At 52.9% G+C, this 21,490-nt stretch overlaps 1 protein-coding gene and 1 long non-coding RNA gene across 5 annotated transcripts in view; both read left to right on the top strand.

Moving 5' to 3' along the window:
• EXTL3 (exostosin like glycosyltransferase 3) overlaps nt 1-19,885 on the top strand; it is a 106,282-nt gene extending 86,397 nt beyond the window's left edge. For all 4 annotated transcript variants that reach the window (XM_068678940.1, XM_068678939.1, XM_068678938.1 and 1 more), the window contains 4 exons: nt 14,002-14,129; nt 16,091-16,235; nt 16,634-16,762; nt 17,025-19,885. In XM_068678940.1, coding sequence (XP_068535041.1) covers nt 14,002-14,129; nt 16,091-16,235; nt 16,634-16,762; nt 17,025-17,234 — 612 coding nt within the window. In that variant the 3' untranslated portion in view covers nt 17,235-19,885. The remainder of the gene's footprint in view (nt 1-14,001; nt 14,130-16,090; nt 16,236-16,633; nt 16,763-17,024) is intronic.
• LOC137854943 (uncharacterized) lies at nt 6-13,995 on the top strand. Its single transcript, XR_011095465.1, has 3 exons — nt 6-7,138; nt 7,382-7,499; nt 7,635-13,995. It is a non-coding gene; the product is annotated as an uncharacterized lncRNA (long non-coding RNA).
• Nucleotides 19,886-21,490: the final 1,605 nt, after the last annotated feature.

Genomic DNA, 21,490 nt, shown 5'->3' with positions numbered 1-21,490 from the left:
TAAGAAAGACGTAGACCCCGTGGTCTCGCTTCCCGGTGGGTTTTGTATATTAAAGTTGGCCGTAGCCGTTCTGAAGAGCGTTGGCTCGGCTTAGTCATCCGGGCCAGCATTCATCTCGCATCCTTGCGGATGTCTGTACCTGATCTGGTTTCTTTATCGTGGAGAAAAACAAGGAGATGAAAGGTAATGACTCAGCTGACCCATTTTAGGTGCGCGCGTGAGGACTCCGTGGCTTGTCTTGTAGAAAGCCTCGTTTCTCTCCGGGACTTCAGAGGTGGGCAAGATGAATTGGGATCGTGAGAGCCAGCCTGCAGCCTTCAGCTCACGGGATGCAGGAGCTGATCCACAGAATGGTCTGAATTGTACACGTGCAGGGTCTTTGCAGTGCCAGGTATTTGGCAGTCTTGAAACAATAATTGCGTGCGTGGAGCCCGCTATGAGTCTCAGGGCTTCAGGGTAAGAGATTCCTGTTTATTGAGGATCTTTGCTCGGGCACTTCGAGTATCACACTGTGAGGACAGGTGGCACCTTATAAATATCTAAATAGTGGCTGCTGCTGCACCTTACCTGATAAATCTTTTACAAAAACAAGAGAGGGACGCACTGCAGCTGTGCTGTGTGCTAGATAAGGGCCTCCGAAGGCATTTATCATGTTGTATTACAAGGGAGGAGAGGAGAGAAAATGGGGGAAAGCATAAGCCAAGACCTATGTAACCGTGAGAGTTTCTGTCGTAGTGAGTTTGGGTCAGATTTGGGCTGATTTATTCCCAGCCAAACTGAGGAATTGACACCTTAAAAGATCAGCGTGCCTTCTGGTGCCCGGCTACTCCCTTGCCTATCGGCAGCGTTGCTTTTAACGAGCTAATTCTCCCTTAATTAATATTTATTTCTTTGTTTTAGGACTTTCTCTGTAGTCTCCGCATGACTTTCTGCACCGGGCATTGTTAGTGATCAATATTAAATATAAATCTCCAGCTGCACTCGGAAAGAGAGCAGAAGCATAAAGGCAGCGCCGCGTTGTTTGAATCCGGTCATGTTTAGAGGACAAATGGAAGGATAATGCGTTACAAATTAGGGAAAGGAGAAATAAAAGAGGGAGATGGTATTTAAGTACGCAAACTGCATGTGCTTTATGTGACAGGACGCCGCCAAGCTTAATAGCAATGTGAGCTTTATGCTTCATGCAAGGGGATTCATTGATTTAATATTTCGCTTTATTATTATTGTGATGAATAAATCCTTCTGCTCACATTTAAAAACCCTTCTGGTCCAGGGACAATGAGGAGAGAAAATTGCTCGGATAATTGCGAAATAATCTCTCACATTAGGCCCGTTGAATGCTTGAATTCTGTGAAAGTCTTCGCATTGTGTCTGCTTCGAAACCGTGCACTCCTCCGGAGCTGGAGAGTTGGGGCTGCTTCTCTTTGGAGTCGCTAATGGGTGTTATTTGTGCAAGGAAAATATGTTTCTGTTGATGGACGTTAATGCCTTTTTTCCTCTGCTCTCTTTTGTACGTCTATTGTGTTGGGGTCCCACTTGTTTTTTGGGGACTTTGACATGCACAAGCCTTACACACGCGCAGTTTTTCTACGTGCCATGCTTCAGAAGAGCCTCAGGCTCTCAGGATCCCCTACACGAGCCCTAACCCTTTGCAGCCTCCAGGCATCCATCTCACAACGTGCTCGTCCACCTCCAGACCTGCTGGTTACATCGTGCTGGTGTCTGTAAGTATTCCTCAATACTCTGCCCCCTGTTTTGGCACGACAACGGTACGAAAACTTCCCTGGGCTTCCTCAAACGGTGACACGTCCTAAAAGCCACCGCTGCAGGGACCTGGGGAGCAGAGCAGAGACGCGGGGTGCTGCAGGCAGTGGGGAGAAACACAGCCCCTTCAGCGGCTGCTGAAAGCAACTCCAAAGCTGTGGGATTCATCTCCTTGCAGGGAAGAAGTGTCTTTTGATGGGGAATATCCAATTCTTTCAGATCTTCAAGCAGTGCTGTATCCTTGTGTAGCAAATGAGCTCCGTAACGTCCCCGCAGCCGGCCGGCGTGCAGGCTGCTCGATGTGGCCCAAAGTCCCACCGAGGCGCTGCTGGAGCTGGTAAAAAAACTAATTTTGTGTTTAGTAGATAAACCAGCCAGGTTCCTGAGCTGCACAGGAGTCTGTGATAACATATTCTGGTCCTGTGCTGAGCTGGGTGCAGATACAATGCGCTGTAAGGCTGTGTGTAGTCACTCAAGGTTTCCCTCAGAGCAGATGTAGATGGATTGCCCTCGAGTTTGAAGTGCCTTTGTGCCGTGCAGGCTGTTCCCATCTCACATTCAGGAGATAAAAAACAAGGATCCAAACGAGTATTCTTGTTTGTGCAAGCCTGAAAGCTTCCTTCCCCCAAGTGTTTGCATCTGTAGCACTTCACCGGGTGAACCTGGCACGCCGCAGAGCCCGGAGAGCATCACTGCGGCCGTGCCATCAGCGACATCTCGGCCGTCCCTTACCTCCTGAGCTGGCTTTTGAACCTCGGCAATCGGGTGTCCCTCGAGGTGGCTGTGACATCTGCCAAAGCTGAAATATCCTCAAGGAGTTAAAGCCTGCCCGAGCCACCCAGTGCCTGCTTTTGGTGCCAGCAGGTGGGCTCCGTGCGGGCAGGGTGGCAGCTCTCCTGCATGCACCTCGCTAGGGAGTGCTCCTGCCGTTTCTGTGCTTCTGGGGGGTATAAAAGAGAAGGGTTTGGGGTTAAATCTCTGCTCTGAGCAGGCAGAAAGACTGCACCAGGCTTTGAGTGATAAGGGGTAACTGGCTGTGGCTCCTGCATCAACCTTGGAAGGATTTCCAGCAGTGGAATGAAGACTGAGTCAGTAAGGAGACCTGGCTTGGTCCAGGGACAGAGACTTCCAGCTTCCCCGCTCTGCTTCTCCACGCTCAGGATTTCTAAATAACATCCAGGTGACGACAGGAGAACCTCGCTCTTCGCTTTGCAGTTCCCCGGCAGCTTTTTCACCCGCGCGAATAAAAGCGAAAGGAAACAAACGAGGCAAAACACCGAGGAAACCACGCGGGCAGCCCACGCAAATGGTAATGAGATGCACCCAAGAACGATTCAGATCCCGCTGCTCTTTTCCCAGCGCTCAGGAGCCGGTGTGCTGCTGGTTTCTGATGGCTTCAGGGCACTTCCCTGTGCTCCTCACCCTAATTTTGGCGTAGCAGTGTGCCCAGCCCGATGCTGAATGACCGAGGTGTGTGGTTTCAGCAGCTCCGAAGCTGGCTGAATGCCTTCATGTGGCTCTGAGCAGGGCACGGATTGAGGAAGGGGGACCAGGAGTCATTTCTCTTCTTTCTGCTCTGGTTTTAATCCTGAAAACAAAGTGTTTGGACAGCCAGACCCACTTAAGATGTATTTCAGAAGGCTGCCGGCGCTGCGTAGAGAAAGCACAAAGCCCCAACCCGCGAGCTGATTAAACTCCGGAGCAGCTTGCACTCAAAACAGCCGCAGATCCTCTAATGCAGCAATTAAATTATCCATTTCCCTTGCAGAAACTTACTTAAAGCCCCCCAGGACTGCAGCCTGAGCCAGGAAAGCCTACATGTGTGTGCTTCCCAAAGGCGATGGGTCCAAGCAACCCCTGAAAAGGGTTCGTGGAAGACAGAAAACTCTGTGGGGACAAACACTTGTTCATAGGAGGGTTTTTAGGATCAGGATCATCCAGTTGTGTTGTTTTGAGCCCATGTAGCAGCCCTCCCCCTGCCCAGGAATGCCTGCCTGGTTTTTGGATCAGTTTGGGGACCCCCAGGGTTTTTCAGAGGGTGCTGGCATCATGCCTGGAGCACAGCCTCCAATATTACAGGATGCACAGCCCCGTGGATGCATAGGCTACATCATACTCCTCCCAAAACGGTGTTTTCATAACCTGTGCTCGTGTCCTCAGAATTAATAACCCAAATTTCTGACTTTTCTTTCTTCTCCGTGGCGCACGGCTCCTTCGGCGACGAGCCGCGGCTGGAAAAGCCCTGCAGGGCTTTGCTTTCTCCTCTTCCTCCGGGGTTGTGTGTGCTTGGAGGCATTTACGAGCAATTTGCCTGGGTTCACTGCCAACGCCAGCTCCCGTGGCTTTCGCCAGTGACTAATCCTTTCCCTCCGCTTTGTTACGGGGTAAGTAGCTCGCTTTGATCTCCGCAGCCGGTTCCAGTGGCGTCGTGTCCTTTTCTGCCGGCTTGGTGGCCGGCTGAGGAAGCTCGTTCAGTTGAGCTGCTTGCCTGAAGAGGAATCATCTTTGGGAAATTTCAAATCCAGCAGCACCACCGCTGAAATCTGCAGACCTGCCCCTTGAAATGGCACTGGGTAAGCGGGAGAAGCCTTGGGGGAGATGCTGTGCCGAGCCCGCTGCTGAAAGACTTGATGCCTTCGATTTGCTGCCAGAAATCCTCGAATTTGTCCTGGGATGTCCACGGCAGGAGCACGGGGAGCTCCCAGGTGCTGTTTTTAGCTCGGAGGATGAGGAGCAGAGCCCTGTACGGGGCGGCTGTGGCGTGCCACGTCCGCAGCGTCGGCGTCTGCGCTTGTCCTGCGACTTCGTGCTTGTTTTTTTGGGAAGAGTGGAGCCAACTTTGCAAACTCAGCTGGGGCACCAGCAGCTCGTGGACACCAGTAACTCGATTATACTGGGGTGGTGTGCGTGGTCCCGTGCCAGGACCAGGGGGAGCTTGCATCAGAGGGGAATAAAACCCCAAGGCTTTGACAGGACCCAGCCAGAACAGCACCTTCAGCAGCAGCGTAGCAAAGGTACACGAATTACAAAATCTCTCCATGAGAGCAGTTTTCAGAGGCAGGACAACACCGCCAAATATTCCCGTGCTGCTGCCGGGTTCGTAGCACCACCTGCTGCCTGCGGAGCCCCGCGAGCTGCCTTGCTTCTCCCACCCCTCGGAGCTTGCTGCCTCTCTGCGTAGTTTTTGCAGCAGACTTGCTGCTCGGTTTTCTTGTGCTGCTAAAACCCAGATGCTTGTCCCTGCGGGACAATATTAACTCCCACCCCCTTGCAGTCCACTGTTTGCTGTTTAAGCAGCAAATTATTGCATGCTGGGGAAGAAGTTGGGGGCAGAACTGAGTGTGTAGGCATTTTTTCTCCTTTTTTTGCCTTCCGTTTTCACCTTCTCTTCCTTTTCTGGGGCTGCAACGCCTGGATACAAGGGCAGAGAAAGAGATGAGGGGCAAGGGAGAGGTTTTCATCACTCTGCTTGTTCCCTTGTGTCTGATGAAGCTCAGAGATACCTCCCCAAACTCATTGGGATCGATCGGCAGCGACCTTGCAGCTCGCAGGTAGATGATAACTTACTCCCAAGCTGGCGGTGGCACAGCAGCCACAAAATTGTTCATCTCCTGGATGCTTTTACCCCTTTTCCCACAAGGAATCTCTCCCTTCTGTCTGATGGATGATGCTTCCTCACTTCTCTAGAGATCAAACCCTGGATTCCCCTCCTCCAGAGCTGATAAATACGGGACAAAGACCATAAACAGCACACGGGGGCATGCTGGAAATGAGCTGGAGAGAAACTGAGGCACAGAGAGGAGAAAATGACGCCTGCCCACTAAAGCATGAAATCGTACGTCTCCCTGTAAGCTCACAGAAAAGCTGTTTTTGCCTATTCCCAGATTTATTAGCAGTAGAAAGATGGGAAATCTGGTGAAGCCGTTCTCGGGCCTCCCAGATAACATTTTTCAGATCAAAACAGTTCAGCAAACGTCTTTGGGTGTCTGGACGCTTATCTGAATTGCAGTCTGAATTTTTTTTGAGGTGCAGGAAAAGTAAATGGGTTTTTGTGCTCGGCGCTGAATTTTTAAAGCATCCTGGGCAGGGCTGGTGGAAACAGGTGGAAAGATTTTTTTAAAAGGAAATGTTTTTAATTATGCCTAATCAATGTGAACTTTGTAATTGCTAGCACGTGGCAGTCCTTAATTCCCAGCCCATGCTGCGGGAGGTGCTCTTGGTAGTCCCCGCTCATCCCAACCATCTATTTCGGAGCCTCTCGCTGAAAGCATTTGTTCCCCCTTGATTTTATTTAATGTTTTAATTGAATTACAGGAGAAGCTTAAACAGATCACCCCGAATTAAGAGTCTGAGAGCAAGTGGAGCTCTGAAGAACAGGACATTGCCCTGGCTCTGCCTGGAAGCCCTGGGACGTGCAGCAGGTGAACCTGTGAGCAAAGGGAAGATCTTCCCAACCTGCCTTTCCCCTTTATTTGACCACATTCAGGGCAATATCCCGCCCGCTCTCTGATATCCGAGCTGATGGAAATTGCTTTTCTGCATAAGCCGTGCTCATCCTGGAGAAAAATGAGAGATAAGACGCTGATTGCAGAACCGTGGCATGGATTTGCTGGGTCTTCTAACCTTACAGAAAAGAGCTCTCATCGCTAGGTAATAGGGTTGAGGACAGGCTTGCTGGCACAAAGCTGTCGCCCTTTCAGCCAGCCCAGACCCATCAGAACTTTCCCAGTGAGATTTCAACTCTCTAAATCTCTGATGTCCTTGGAAAACTTTTAGTCTGGAGTGAACCTGGCAGCTGAAAGTGGGTGTGAAGGTCTGAGCGCTCTTCATGCTCGCTGCTCCTGGCACCACAACCATTTCTTCTCTGCCCCCTTCTCCTCAAAAAATAACCTGCCCACGGAGTTGATGCCATTGTGGTTTTGCTTCCACGCTGAATTTCCTTCCAGCTTTTTCACTAAGTGCTCTGCGAGTTGTGATTTGCCTTTCTCCACCTCCTCCCTCCACGAACAGAGAAATAATGTTCGTTTTGATGCCTCCTGCCCCCAGATGTGAGCGTCTGCACCAGAGCATCTAGGATGGGCCACAGCAGCTGAACATCCTCGAGCATCATTAGACGCAACGTGCTCAAGCTGCTGAGCCACGCCAAATTTAACCAGTTTTAAAATAATTGCACCTGCTTCGCCGGGCGTTTCGTTTCACTTTCGTCATGGAAATCCTGCTTGACAGATGCCTCGTAGAAAGCGAGGGAACCTGCAGAAGAAGTAATTGTGCAGCACCGCACTGACGGAAGGCTCTGTTAATTAAAGCAGCCAGGCTATCAGCTGGAGAGCAGCGTGTGGAAAGATGAGCTCTGCCTCGGTGAATGGGAAAAAAGGTATTTCCAGTCATCCCCTGGGACGGCATCCCTTGGGTTGCCGGCACTTTCCTCTTCCCCTGGAGATGTTCTCACTCTCCAATGTGTGTTTCTCTGCTTTTCAAGTGGACGTTTGTGTGTTTTCTTCCCTTTATTGCTGGCGACCTGCTATGGCACAGCAGCTGATGGCTTGGCAAGGAGAGGCTACCTCAAGGGTGCTCCTAAACTGCCGGGCTAATTTGTTACACGCTCTCCGTCTTGCAGATGAGATGTGACAGCTTCTCTCAGATCCCTCCCCCAGCTCTCAGTCCATTTGCTGCCAGACTTCTCAGCGCAGTCCCAGGGACCAGCAACGTGTCTTTTCCAATGAATTTAGAAGCACGTGAGTTCGCCAGCAGGGTTTTCTCCGGAGAGAAGGGCTGAGAGAGATCTGGACTTCGATACTTTAAAAGTTTTGGGCTTTTGCTTGCTTGCTTTAGTAAGGACAAGACTTTATAGTGTGTGCCTCTCCCTTTAGCTCCAGTATGGCTCCTCCAACGAAGACTGAGGTTGGTACTGAGGTTGTACCTGGCCCTGAACATCTCCCGACACATCTATGCTGAGTGCTCCATCCACGTAGTGCAGCTGGGAAGGCGAGGCAGGAACACTGAATATTTTTCCCAAAATCAGGTCAGGCTTTCCCAGTGAGCTGGCAGATCCAAACTGCTAACTCCTAGGGGTCAAACTGGGCTTAAAACTGATGCAGAGGGATGGTTCAGCTCCCAGGCTCGCTGGCAGCGTTCACATCATCTCCTAAGCTGCTATTATCTAACCAGCCTGGGTCTCCGTGCAGAAAGCTGGATACAGGGCACTCGTGGCCTCCTTCAAGGCGTTCCTGCAGGAGCTGCGGGCAGCAGGAGAGGCACAAACCCTCACAGCAGCCATCAGCACCTGGTAAGAAGCTGATTTTGCAATCCAGTTAAACAGCACCACTTTCAAATTGCAGCAGACACCTGGCAGAGAGCTGGTACAGCAGATAGATATTTATTTGTTTGCCTTTCTGTCTTACCAAAGACAACTGGTTGCATTTGTGTGCCCCTAATTTGCTAAATCAGGGTGCAGATGCTCCTGCTGCCATCCCCGGTCTGTCTCCCCAGCATGTTCTGTGATCTCCTAAGCTGAATAAATTCACCTGAATTTCCTGCCTTGAATACCAAGAGGGGATTTGCCAGGTGGAAGCAGGTTTGTGACGTCTGCCTGGCTCAGAAGAGCACTGATAAAGAAGCACTTCACTTCCATGCCTTTGGTTAGTGCCCATTTAATTGCAAAAAAATAATAGCCAGGGGAGAATACCTATGAGGTATGACAGCGTGTTGTCCCAAGGATGTTCTTCAAAGCCAAATAATTGCAAATAATTGTAAATAAATCTAGGTGGACAAACAATGCTCTTCTTTAATTGCGCAGCCACTAACAGGGACATGCAGGGAAAATAAAAATAAGTGAGGATCTGGATCTCTTTAATGTTAAAATAAGTACGCCTCTCTCTTAGCTTCCTCTGAACCAAGTGACAGCTGCACCCCTATGAAAATGAATAAATAATGGGTTTTATTTGTATCGCAAGCTGTTTTCTCAGCTCGGAGATGAGCAGCCCACGGACACCACTCGCGTGGTTTAAAGAGAGCCCAAGCGTTGGCACAGATGATGTCCATGGACACCATATCAGTGTTAAAAAGGGATTTCTACTAGTACCTTCCTGTGGGGTTTTGTTCTCACGGGGGGATAATTTACGTCTGGTTTTATGTTGCATTATTTAATTATGCCTATTTTTAAAATGCATCTGTTTTGCCAATTTACGTGCACAGCACGCAGCCTTTGGGTAGCTTTGCAGCTAAATTCCCCACCAGTGAAACTCTCTCATTCCTCTGGAGATGATTTTTAAAATAGTCCCTGAGATCTTTTCATCCAAAGCTTGAAAACACCTCCGAATTGGAGGCAGCAAAGCCTGGAGCCTGGGAGTTGGGCTTGGCAGGAGGAGGAGATGGTTCTGTGTGGGCAGGACAGAGCCCAAGGGCTCTTGGTGTTGTGCTTTCAGGAGGCTTTCAATGCTGCAGGAGATGTGTGGTGGTGGCTGTGGAGATGCTGGTGGCTTCATCGGCTTCTTCACGGAAGGCTTGGCAGCTCGTCCAGCAGACAGGACACATCTGTGAGGTCTTGGGACCGGCCTCAGCCCTTTGACATGTTACGTGGGGGAAGATGACCGGGAGCTCGAGAGAAATTGGGATCAAAGTCATCATTATGAGGGTGAACTTCAGGTGTGTGGCTTCCACACGGAGTCTCTCCTGATTACAAATTCCAAAATTCCTGCAATAGCCAGGGATATTTGTGGTGCTGCACCCCTCTTCGTTTCTGGCTGGTCAGTGCAAACCTGTCCTGACACCTGCGCTCCTGAAAAAGCTGTGAAGATGGTGCTGCTCCTAGGACAGGCTGGCTGCCTTCCTCCTCTGCATCCCTGGGCACAGCAGTGGAGAAGCAAGAGCCTGATCCAACACCTCCACTGCAGTGGGAGCAGGGGATGGAGCCAGACCAGGTAAAAAAATTAAGATTTATCCTGTCCATGTGTATGTGAATCCACACAGGCATGAGACCCGCTTGGGAAGAAAGCCCTTTCTGCCATGTAAATAACCTGCCAGCTCAGCATTCGTGTGCTGTTGTGTCTGGCAGTCTGCAGGTCTTGAGGGCTGAGCTGGGCGTGTTGCTTCATTGGGGGATTATCCGGATTTTGTCTGACCTCTGAGCTGAAAATGAGTGGCCTGATTATGGAACAGTTTCAGGTAAGGGCAAAGGGATTCCCGGTGCCACTTGCTGTTCCTCCTCTGCTGCAATTCTGAGGTTCTGACCTTGCAAATCCCTCTGGCTCAGCCATACGCAGCGGAACGGCGTGTCCTCGGTTGGGATCTTTGCCCCCAAATGCTACCATCGGGATATAGTGCATTTTTTAGAAGGGTTTGTCCATGGGTTCAATCCCTGGGATGGCAGCAAGGCTGAGGCACAGCCCTCGAGCATCCTCCCTGCGCATTCAGTGCCTTCCTTCTCTGGATCTTACTGCAAACTTCAAGAGCTGGTGCCAAGAAGAGGATTGACAGGGCTGTAAATCTGCATCAGCCCTAGAGGACTGTGCTGCCAGGACCACTCTGCTTCTCCCTTCATCCCCGTGTCTTTGGAAACAGTGGAAGTGGATCCTTTTCCCGAGAACTCGTTCTTTGGCTCCCCGAATTACGTGGCTCTCCTAAGGGTGCCCTTTTGGTTTTGTCCTGATGAAGACTTGACATGAGCAATGAGCTTCCCGCTTGCTTGCAGAGCTTGCTCTTTGCCCACAAATCAATCTGCTTCTCTAAGCGGAGCTGTCAGGATTTCTCCAAGGGCACAGACATTCTTCATGTTTTCGCCATCAAATTAGATGTGACGCTTAATTTAACACTTAGGCATAAAGCCTCACTAGACATTGCTGGAAGACACCGATTTTACTAAATTTTTGTATTTATGTATAAATATTCTGCATAAATAGGAAATACTGGTGTTGGTTGGGGTATTCTTGCTGGGCAGAGGACAGATTTATGCTTTCTTTTAGCTCTGTCTAACGCTTTTAAGATCTTTTTGGCCAGCATGGCCATGAACAACGCCAGGAGCAAATGGATGTATTAAACAGGTTTGGGTTGAGTTTCGGGGTTTCGTGCTCCTTCAGTCAAAAGAAACTGGTGGAATGAAATCACCTCAATTTGCTGACAGGAGCAGAAGTCTCTAATACGGTGTGTGTTGTGCTGAGAAGCATTTTATGTCTTGTAGTTTTAAGACAAACTTCCTAAGTGTGTAAACTGCTGAGGTGATTTGGAGCTGGGAGCCACGGCAGCGACTTTGTACAGCACCACACTTGGTAATAACCACTGGTGGCAAAGGTGTTTAAACAAAATTGCCAAGAAGAGGCCAAAAATAACCAAGGTAAAGACAGCCAGAAGTACAAAATGTGAGGCAGGAGGGGCTGGGGTTTGTGTGAAGGTCCTAACAGTGCTGCTGTGCTCTGTGGTTGGAGCCTCCCTGTTCCCTGCAGGGGAGGGTGGCTTTTTGGTGAATTTGTGTGCCTTTCTTTTAGCTGATGGGATTTTTTTGAGCTTCCCAGTGCTAGGATCTCGCTGGGTGAAGGTTACTGGTGAGGAACTGGTGAGCCGGAGCTCAGCATTTCAGCACGCGCCTCACGCTTGCTGAGGCAACTTTGGTGGGTGCTCACCCAGCTCTTGTTTCACAACCCCTGAAAAATATGATCAAAAGCTGTTATTAACATGAGGGAAGGGCAGGAGAAACAGCCCTGGGTGAGAGATGGCGAGCTTGGTCTGGTTGAGTAAGAACTAACAGAGGGTTTGGTTATGGCGCCGCCCGGTCCCGTGTGGAAGAGGCCTGCTGAGGGAGCTGATGGCAGATCCCTCAGAGCGAGTGGTTGGCCTTAGGTTGGACGTCCTGAGGGACACTCAGAGGAAGGATGGATTCCCCCAGCTCTTGATGTCTTCAAAAGGGATTCCTTTCTGTCAGAGACACCTGAGGTGGCCACAGGTCAGGCCTGAGAAGGGGCTCCTGTGAGCGGGGCCTAACATCGGCAACATGGCTGAACTCACAGCTCCTAGCCCCACCAGCCAGTTGCTGCTGGTTCTTCAGAAAGCATTTGGAGATCAACCAGTGCCAAGAAGTTTGATCTCCCAGTAACGTTGTCGAGCTGTTGTTTCACAGCAGCTTCATGGCACCTCAGGCTGAGAATATTCCAGAGAAGAGCCGGGCTTCAAGGCCCTGCCCTACCACCAGAGGAGGTCCCACAGGGTGACCAGGCCACCTCCTCTCGTCCATAAATTACAAATTTTGGCAACATACCGTGCCTTGTGTACATATAGGGGTGTGTATGGACACCACAGTGGCTGCCTGCTTTCTCCACACGCATGGCACGGGGAGGCTGAGCTGCTGTTTCTGGAGGAGTGCTTGGAGATACCCGTGGTCAAGGACACGGCCCGATAAGGCGCCGCTCAGCTGTATTTTAGGTTTGTGATGAAGTCAGGAAAAATTGCTAAATCTCACTTAATGCCACGGGAGGGAGAGGATTGGACTTCTTTATACTTGGCTGGTGTAATAACCCTTCCTTTTTTACCTAGCCTAATAAGTTCCTGAGCGCATTTGTGCCCGTAATGGCCATTTCACGCCTGACAAATCTGGCGTTTTCCAGGGCCCATTGAAATGGAAAAACCTTCGAAGAGATAGGAATGTTGCAAGTCCCCGATTCGAATACTCCTCCCCTTCCCCCTTGTAACCTGTTTTTACAAGATTAGCCACTTGTATTAAAGAAGAAAACCTTCCCAAAGGTTCACTTGTCTCTTTCTCAAGGGTTTTATTTCCCATCTCATAACGTGATGCCCTTGTTTCCCCAGCTTGGGATGCTGTGTGTGTGTTTGAGACCAAAACCTGGTCCTGCCCGAGGAAAAGGCACCGTGCTGACCCGTCCCAGGAGGGCAGAGACAGGAGGAAGGTTTGGTCCCTTCTCAAATCGCTGCCTGCACGTCCCCGTTTGCTTTCCTGGTGCAGTCACCCAGGGACAAGCGCAGGGATTTCCAGATGCCGCTGACTAGATGACTGATGCCAATTAGCCGCATCCTAAAAGCGCTGTAAATTGGGACAGTTCCTTTGAAAACAAGGCATCAAAGGCAGGAGCTTTAAGTTGCTTCGAACTTTCGCTTGTGCTCACGTGGTGGATGTGCTTATCGAGTCTCGGAGGCATCTGGCTCCTCCGTAGCATCCTTCTCTTTAGGGAAGAGTTTCGTGCCAATGCACCGATCTCTCCACCCCCTGTGCTACCCTCTTGCAGCTCCGGGCAATGGAAATAATTTGACATTTCACAAATGTACAAGCTGAGTCTTTCCTGAGAAGCTGAATTGAGGACCCGCAGCAAGTAGGAGGCTGCTCAATGCAAAGCCGTGGACATTTCTCAGCGTGCTGATGGGGCAGAAAGGGTTTTCTGCTGCTCGGCCCTAATCCTTTCTCTTTTGTCCTCTGTCTATGTGTCTTCAGCTGGTCCAGCGGGAGCGGTAGGCAGGACCTTGCCTGGAAAGCATTAAATGCATTTCCAATGGCCTGGGTCCAACTTCTGCTAATCCTCACAAGTCAGACACCCCCGGACTTCAATGAGATCAGCCTCGGGGAAGAAATGCCACGGTACCAGCAGAGGCACGGCGTGCTGCGTGCTCTTAAGCAGGAGGATAAATTATGGATCTGCACTGCTTTTAATAACTCTGCAGCCTTACCGGAGGGCAAGCCCAGCAACAGGAGGCGAAGCAGGCAGTCAGAAACTGGTCGTGGCCACAAGACTTCAGAAATGGAGCCTCTTTCAGAGGCACCGTGTCACACCCACAAGGACCTGACACCCGTTTTAGGGTGTTGATGAACTGGAAGGAGCCTAGAGCTGCGCCATTCATTCCCCTTCCTGCCATAAATCGTGCTTTTGGTGGCTCTCCAGCGAAATATTTTAATGCCTTCTCGTCGAACGCTCCATTTTTTGCCCCCAGTTGTTCCTGCTGACAGCTGAAGGCGCCAACACGGGCTTCACGCAGGAGTTTAATCGCGCCAGCTGTCACGCGGGTCCCCGCCACAAATATTTTCCCCCTGTTAATGGCTTTTTTATGTGACCAAACGTAATCTTGTTTAATAGCATTTTACGGCCGTGACGCCTTCTTCTTTTCACCAGGCTGGACTTTATTTTAAGAGGAGAAACGGCTGATGGGATGGAGTGGCCAGGGCATTGGCGTGCCCGTAGGTGTGCCGGGGCAGGTGAGACCTTTTCCATTTGCACACCGTGACGCTCGTTGTTTGTCCCGTAGGTCGTACGCACGGAGAAGAACAGCCTGAACAACCGCTTCCTGCCGTGGGATGAGATCGAGACGGAGGCCATCCTGTCCATCGATGACGACGCTCACCTTCGCCACGACGAGATCATGTTTGGGTTCCGGTGAGTGGCCTCCAAGGGTGTAGCTTTCAGCCCCACCTGGATGTTTTCTGCATCCTGGTGCTGCTCGTGGCCCCGTGGTTAAAACGAGAGCCTGGCTGGGGGCTAGCACAGCCTTTCCTGGGGTTTTCCAGCTCGAGTTGTTGGAGGAGAAATGTGTGCTAATGAAGTGTTTAATAACTGCAGGTGGGCTGATTCCAGGTTGTCCAGGCAACCCTCCTGATTCTCGCACTTCCTAACCTTCACTCTCAGGCTTTTGCAATTCTGATAACCCTCCCGTAACGTTCTTGAGGGTGTGTTAAGAAGAAAACTGGAAAACAGATCCAAGAGGCTTCTGTGCTCCATCCTTCACGTTGCCAAGGCCAGGATGCTCACAGCCCTTGCAGGACGGGAGCAAACCCCTCCGAGCAGCACGGCTAAAACCCTTCTCCGGAGGAACCCCGGCTTTTTGCCACGAAAACACCAGGTTTTTGTGAAAGCAGGAGGTGGGAGAAGCGAGGAGGGGTGAGCAGTTCCTGCTCCAGCTTTTCAAAACATTGAGAGAAAGCTCAGCCAGCGAGCGAGTGCTGGGAGGATGGTGCCAGGGCCGCTGCTGGCAGCGTTAATTACTCCCTTTTCATTACTAGTTTATATTGGAGCTTCATTAATTGGATTCGAGGCCGTAACAACAACCCCATCCTTGCTCCTTGCTGTGTTAGGAAGCGTCACGAGCGCCCTTGGAAAGTTGGTGTCTGCAGCAGCCCTGCAGCCATCGCTTCTGAAGCTCTCAGCAGGCAGAGGAGCCGTGGCAGCTCTCCTCCACCTCAGGAAAACAGAAAAAGGCCACTCGCTGCCTCGTTCTGTGCCTGTGGCGAAGGGAAAACCCTCCCGAGTCCACCAGGCTCCCACCTGGGACTTGTTTTTTGCAGTCCGGGCTCTCTGAGCTTGGGCACCGACACGTGAGGTCGGCTCAGATGCTCGCAGGGAAGCTGGCAGCCCCGCACGTGGAGGCTGGGTTGGTTTGCCAGGTTAGACACCGGGCTCTGACGTTTGTCTTAATGATTCCTGACAGCCTCACGGCTCTCCTGGGGGCTCTCACTTGAGGAGAGCGAGCTGCAGCTGGCAGCAGAATATTAACCGAGCCCGCGCTCTCTCACACGAGCCTCACGGTTTAATTCCCTGGGGACCAGCGGCGTTTCGGGGTGAAGGACAAAGATTTAGCCGCGTTTGGCATCCTCCCTCTGAACACACCGGGCTCTTTAGCATCTCTGCAGCCTTCCTGAAGAGAGCTTCGTGTCACCTCTGCCTTAAGGAGGAGGAAATGGAGCTGTGGGGGAAGGCCCAGGGGGTTTAGGGGCAGAGGGTGGGTTACTCCCAGCCCAGAGCCGTGGCTGCCCTGGACTTTTTATAAAAGGAAGTCAAAGCAGAGCCGGTGGTTTCGCATCTTTCTGGCTCTCCCCACCTCTTTCCCTGCCATTTCACCTGAGCTCACCGTTTTCTGTGCTCTCTGTACCTCAGAAACTAATTTGGGGCCATCGGGCTTTTTTCGTTAGCTTTCCTTTAAACATACAGAGCAACCTTTAGGAGTTAGAAGATCCCGTATGCATCAGCCAGGAGCACTTCCCTCCCCTGCAAACCATAAACTGGAACATCTCTCTGGAAGAGGCCCAACACGGGAAACCCAACTTTGTAGCACCCAGTGTTGCTTTGCACTCACAGCCCGTGGCTTTAAACCACATTTGCACATTTTAACGATGTTTAATCTTTTTTTTGTCCAAACTACGACGTATCTTGGCCATTCTTTGAACCAGAAAACCCCAATTATTTATTTTTTATATGCAATTATTCCCCTAACTATCAACACCTCCGTGGGAGCAGATCCCTTGGCACCGAGGGCACGGTCTCGCCCGGCCGCCCTTGGAGGTTTTCAGGCAGAGCTGTGCTGATCTCCAAGCTCCTCATCCGACCTCTTGGTGTGTTCGCAGGGTCTGGAGAGAGGCGAGGGACCGCATCGTCGGCTTCCCGGGGCGCTACCACGCGTGGGACATCCCCCACCAGTCCTGGCTCTACAACTCCAACTACTCGTGTGAGCTCTCCATGGTGCTCACTGGTGCTGCCTTCTTCCATAAGGTGAGGAGTCGCGGCCGCTCCTCCGTGGCCAGCCTGGAGCTTTCCTCTCCTTCCTAGAGGAACCAGAGCTCGCGTGTTTGTGATTTATTTGGTAAGAATTAGCTCAGATTTGATTGTTGGAAGGGAGCAGGGCAGAAAAACGCCTCTGGGACACGCTCTTCTCTCTAGGAGAAGGGATCTTCTCTCTGTGAGAAGGAAGACAGAGGGCAAACAGATCTTGGGAAGACAACGGGCCCTTTTCCTACACTTTCCTGAGCTGTCCTGTGGAAAGGGGATCCGCCAGCTGCTGGTGACGTGCTGACCGTGCAGCAGCAAAGAGAGCGAGGTCTGAGGGGGCCGAGGCAGCGCGTGCTGCCCGGGATCCCCTCGAGCAACGCTTCCCCTTGTTCCTCTTGCAGTACTACGCCTACCTGTACTCCTACGTGATGCCGCAGGCCATCCGCGACATGGTGGACGAGTACATCAACTGCGAGGACATCGCCATGAACTTCCTCGTCTCCCACCTCACGAGAAAGCCTCCCATAAAGGTAGGGACTTTGTACTGTTATTTTTTTTACCCCTCCGTCCCCGAGGAGCTGTAGGGCCTTGTTCAGAAGCTCAGCGCAGCCTCCAGAAGCGGCCAAGTCCCCGCCGTGGCACGCGGGATGAATTTGGGATTTGGCTCGCGGTGCCGCTCAGAGCAGGGGGTTTGCTGGGTCAGCAAAGGCCCCGCGGAGCAGCTGGAAGACAGATTTCCTTCCTCCCATTTTAAACACAGCTGCAATGACCGGCCCCGTCCCTCTCTTGCAGGTGACCTCCCGCTGGACTTTCCGCTGCCCCGGCTGCCCCCAGGCGCTCTCCCACGACGATTCCCACTTCCACGAGCGGCACAAGTGCATCAACTTCTTCGTGAAGGTGTACGGGTACATGCCGCTGCTCTACACCCAGTTCCGCGTCGACTCGGTCCTCTTCAAGACCCGCCTGCCCCACGACAAGACGAAATGCTTCAAATTCATCTAAAAGCAGCAGGCAGCGGGCGGCCGCCCCTCGGCTCGCCGAACTTCATCCCGAGGCGGGCGAGGGCAGAGGGGTGGCTTCTCAGCGGGGCTCCGAGGGCCAAAAGCCTTCTGCTGTTGACTCCGGCCTCCCTCCCGCGGAGGAAAAGGGACAGCCTGGGGTTGGGACAGGCACATTTTGCCCCCGTCCTGCTCTCCCCCACGGCGACACGACCAGGCGGCGGGGCGCAGGATCTCCCGGCCCCCGCCAGGACGCTCCCTAGGATCGTACACTGAGGAATGGCGCGTTGGCTAGCGGACCCGCCCCCGGGCTAGCCAAGGGCACCCATTCTTTTTAATTATAATTATTGTTATTTAAAATGAAAGTGTTTTAGATTTGCCGCGTGAGGCTTTTTTTTTTTTTTTTTTTTTTTTTTCTCTCCCTTTTCCCATCCCTCTCTGGCTGGACCTGTCTGCGCTCTCGGGGGGCGCCGTGGCAAGGCCAGGTCGGCGGCGTTTTGACTGCAGAGGTTTCTCCCCACGTCGAGGCAGCTCCGGTGATGCTGTCCCCGTCCTTCCTCCCTCTCTCCTCTTCCCCTCCTGCACACCACGGCCCGGCTCCCATCGCCCTGTGGCTGCTACTGAGGACTTCCAGGTGTCACCCCGCTGATGAGCGCCCTGCTCGCCGTGCCGAGCCTCCCGCAGCTCCACGAGGGCTGAGCAAGGACGAGGTTGGTCCTGGAGGGTCCTGAGCCGGCTCCCAACTCCACGCCGGGTCCCACACCGCAGCCACGGGGGCGTTCGGCTGCTGTGCTCTCATTCCTGGTGTCCTTTTTCCACCACAGGTACCGCCAGGCCTCAAAAACAGGGTTTGAGGTTGGGAACGCGCCCCCTGCAGCGCAGCAGGGCAGCGGTGACCCAGCGTCGTGTGTTGGAGCAGGTTGTGGAGAGGCTTCGAGCCTGCTCTGGCCCTTTGGGGGTAGCAGTGGGGTATCGGGGCCCTTTTGGGGCCATCTCTTGGGATCAGCCACCCTCATGGGCAGCACTGAAGCGAGGTGCTGGCCCAGCCTGGGTTTGCTGGAGCTCGGGGCGGGCTGGAGTCCCCTTTCTGCCTCAATCCCTGTGGGTCTCGGTGTAACTGCCTTAAAACCTCGTCCTCTTTGGGCTGTGTTCGAAGGGTGACCCCACAAAGGCTTCATTAACCCCGCAAAGGCTTCATTAACCCCACAAAGGCTCTGGGCGCATGGGGAGATGAAACCTCGTTGTCCCCAGCTCTCCTGGCCCCGTGTCCGGGCAGCAGGGGGATGTTGTCACCCACCCGTGTCCCAAAGCAGGAGTAGGGCCGCTCCGTTGGCAGCTCCTGCACTCATTCCTCGGGTCTGCACCCTCCTCGTGTAGCCTGCACCACGTTTTTGGGGCTCTGTGACCTGCCCAGCCCCGTTTCAGCCAGCTTGTTGTGCCCTCCCTGCCACAGGGGTACAGCTCTGCCCTTCGGGAAGGACGGAGGGGCTCCTGCCTTCAAGCAGACCGCGTGAAGGTTCCCAGTGTCTGTAAGGACACAACCGGGGGCTCAGCGAGGCCCCAAAACCCCTCGGGGAGGGTCTCATCTTCTGCTCCTGCTCGGAGGGCAGAGCTGCACCAGCCTCAGCAGCCCTCGCCGTGGTCCCTGAGGAGCACGAAGCTCCTCTGCTGCCGGCGCTCGCTCCCCCCTCGTTGCAGCCGTGGATTGCACTTTATAGAAATAAGGAGAGACGCCTCCCAGCGCCTCGTTTCCAGGAGGCTGTGGGGAAATGGCACTGTCCTGGTGAGGTGGCGCTGGGAATTGAGGCCGTGGAGGCTTCGTGTTGCCGTTTGGGGCCGGGCACGCTCGCCTCTTGCCCATCTCACCCAGCTCTTGGGTGGTGTTTATTTTGTTTTTTTTTGGTTTTTTTTTGGAAGATCCCTGGTCGATGTGGAGCATCGCGGTTGTGCGGCGCGTGCTGGGTCCTGAGAGGGGTTCCTCCTGGCTGAACCCCCCCAAAAAAAGGGACGGGTTTGGGGCTGAGGGGTAAATGGATGCTGTATAGGGACGGGCGGGTTGGGAGGGATGAGGATAAGGAAAATAATGCCACGTCCCATTCCCCACCCCAAGGGCTTTGGAGCTTTCCCAAATCTGCCTAAAGAGACACAGAAACCCTTCTGGAGTACAGCCCCGTGATTCACACCACGACTTTCTGCTCCTGAGCCATCCCATGGGGTTCCCTCCACCAGCAGGGAGCACAGAGGCATTTCGGGAGCCCAGCCCTGCCACCATCCCCATCACCCTTCGCTCCCCTGGTTTTTGGGGACCCCGGGTAACTCCAAAGCTCAGGGTGGGGCGTATGGTTGATCACCTGCTTGGTGACAGGGAGGTCCCTTGGTGGCGGCACCTTTCCCGAGGCCTTTCCCCTTTTTTCAACATTTCTGCTGCTTCATCTGGGCCCGGGGGCGTTCGCTGTAAATAAAATAACATCGCCCGCGGTGCCGCTCCTGTCTCGCCGCCCAGCCCTGCCCTCCCCTGCGCCCTGCTCCGTGAGCACCAGGTTTAAAGACAAAAAAAAAAAAAAAAAAGACCAGAAACACTCCTTCAACACGAGCACAATATTCATATGTTGAGGTTTTTGTAAAAGGATCCAATAAATGGAGAGTTTAACTTGACGGAGCGCGTCCCCGTGCCTGCTTTGCTGGGGGCTGGGGGCGGGATGGGGCACACCACCAGGAGCTGAGACCCCAGGGCAGGAGCCTTGGCCACGGCCAGCCCAGCGGAACGGAGCCGGAGGATTTCCCACACGATGCTGGATTTCCTTGCTCTTGCTTTATTTTAATTTTTTTCCCCTTTCCTCCCCAGCAGCTGCTTTCCTCTGCAGTTGCCCATTTGCTTCCGTGCTGCCTGCCCCATAGGAATTGTGCTCTTCATGTCCCTCACTGCCTTGGGGTAAAGGCTTATCTCCGTTGGGAGCGTCGTGCTGGGTTTTAATTCCAGGAGAGGTTTCAGGGAACCCCAAATTTCATGTCCCAGAAGGGAGGAGATGAGCGCTGTGCCCCAGGTGCCCAAATTCCTGGGATTCCTCCCCAAAACACTGCTGGCTGCATGGACAGCGCTAACAGCGGGGGGCTAACAGCGGGGGGCACGGGAACTCGAGAGGCACCGACCTGGCTTTTGGGATTGGGGTGTGTGTGAGGTGGGTTCCGCTGCTGTGGCAATGCCATAAATAAATCCCTACAGCCCCGTTGCATTTCAGAGCATCGCTGGGCCTGCGCTAAGCGACGTGCAGGATTTATGCCCCCAGCTCGCTGCCTGCGCCCTGGCTCTTGCTTTAAACCCCATCACAGTGGGACTCGAGCAGTGTTATTACGGTGCCATACAGCACCTGGGGGCCCTGGGCTTGCCCTAAACCCCTGGGCAAAGCAGGGTTTTACCCCACAAAGCAGCCAAATGGCTTCAGAGCGATAAAAAGGGGGTGGGGAAGGGGACCAGGCAGTCACCGCTGCAGCACAGCACCCGCAGCTGCCAGTGGCTGCATGTGCGGGGTCGCTGGATGGGCTCTGTAATTTGTAGGCTCAGGCTGGTGAATATTGAGAGCAGTCAGAGGAAACGAGCAGTTATTAGGCAGGCAATTAATGAAAGCCCTGCGCAGCGCCCTGTGTTGTGCCTGCAAGGGAAGGATAATTGTCACCGAGCGTTTTAAGCCACGAAGTAATTTAATCTAGAAGGGAAAAAACACACACACGCACACAAAAAATAATCAAACCCAAACCCACCCCAGAGCAAGCGCCACCCATTTTGTGAGCGCCTTCCTGCAGGCCGGCCCTGCCCCCTGAGGGGCACGTCCTGGAGCAGCGCTGTGGCAGAAACCCAATGTTTTGGCTTTGCTTTTTCCCTTTAAGAACTAAAAAAAAGGACACAAGTGAGGTGTAAACCCAGTTCCTACTGCCTGTGGGACGCTCTCCTTGCAGGGGCCTGGCTCTCTCACCTTGCTGGGTTTAAGCTCTGCTCCCCCACCCTCTTGGCTGCCAACGTGAGGATGGCAACAAAAATCAGACAAATTGAGGTGATTTTCACCGTGGTTGGGCTGGGAGCAGGGACCTGGGGCACTGCTTCTGCCCACGCAGCCCCCGTGACTGGGGGCAGCCTTGTTCCGTCCCATTTTGTTACTGGGAACCCAGTGACAACAGCGCCAGGGAGGACCAAGAGGGAGGCCGGGGCCTACACTTGAGTTACTGCTGCAATGGAGCCAGTGGTTGCTCAAGGTTTTATCCCTT

The sequence above is a fragment of the Anas acuta genome, chromosome 3 (genome assembly GCF_963932015.1).
Source record: "Anas acuta chromosome 3, bAnaAcu1.1, whole genome shotgun sequence".
In the NCBI taxonomy this organism is placed as follows: domain Eukaryota; kingdom Metazoa; phylum Chordata; class Aves; order Anseriformes; family Anatidae; genus Anas; species Anas acuta.
The sequence above is the reverse complement of the archived record's forward strand: the minus strand, read 5'-3'. Positions and strand labels throughout refer to the sequence as shown.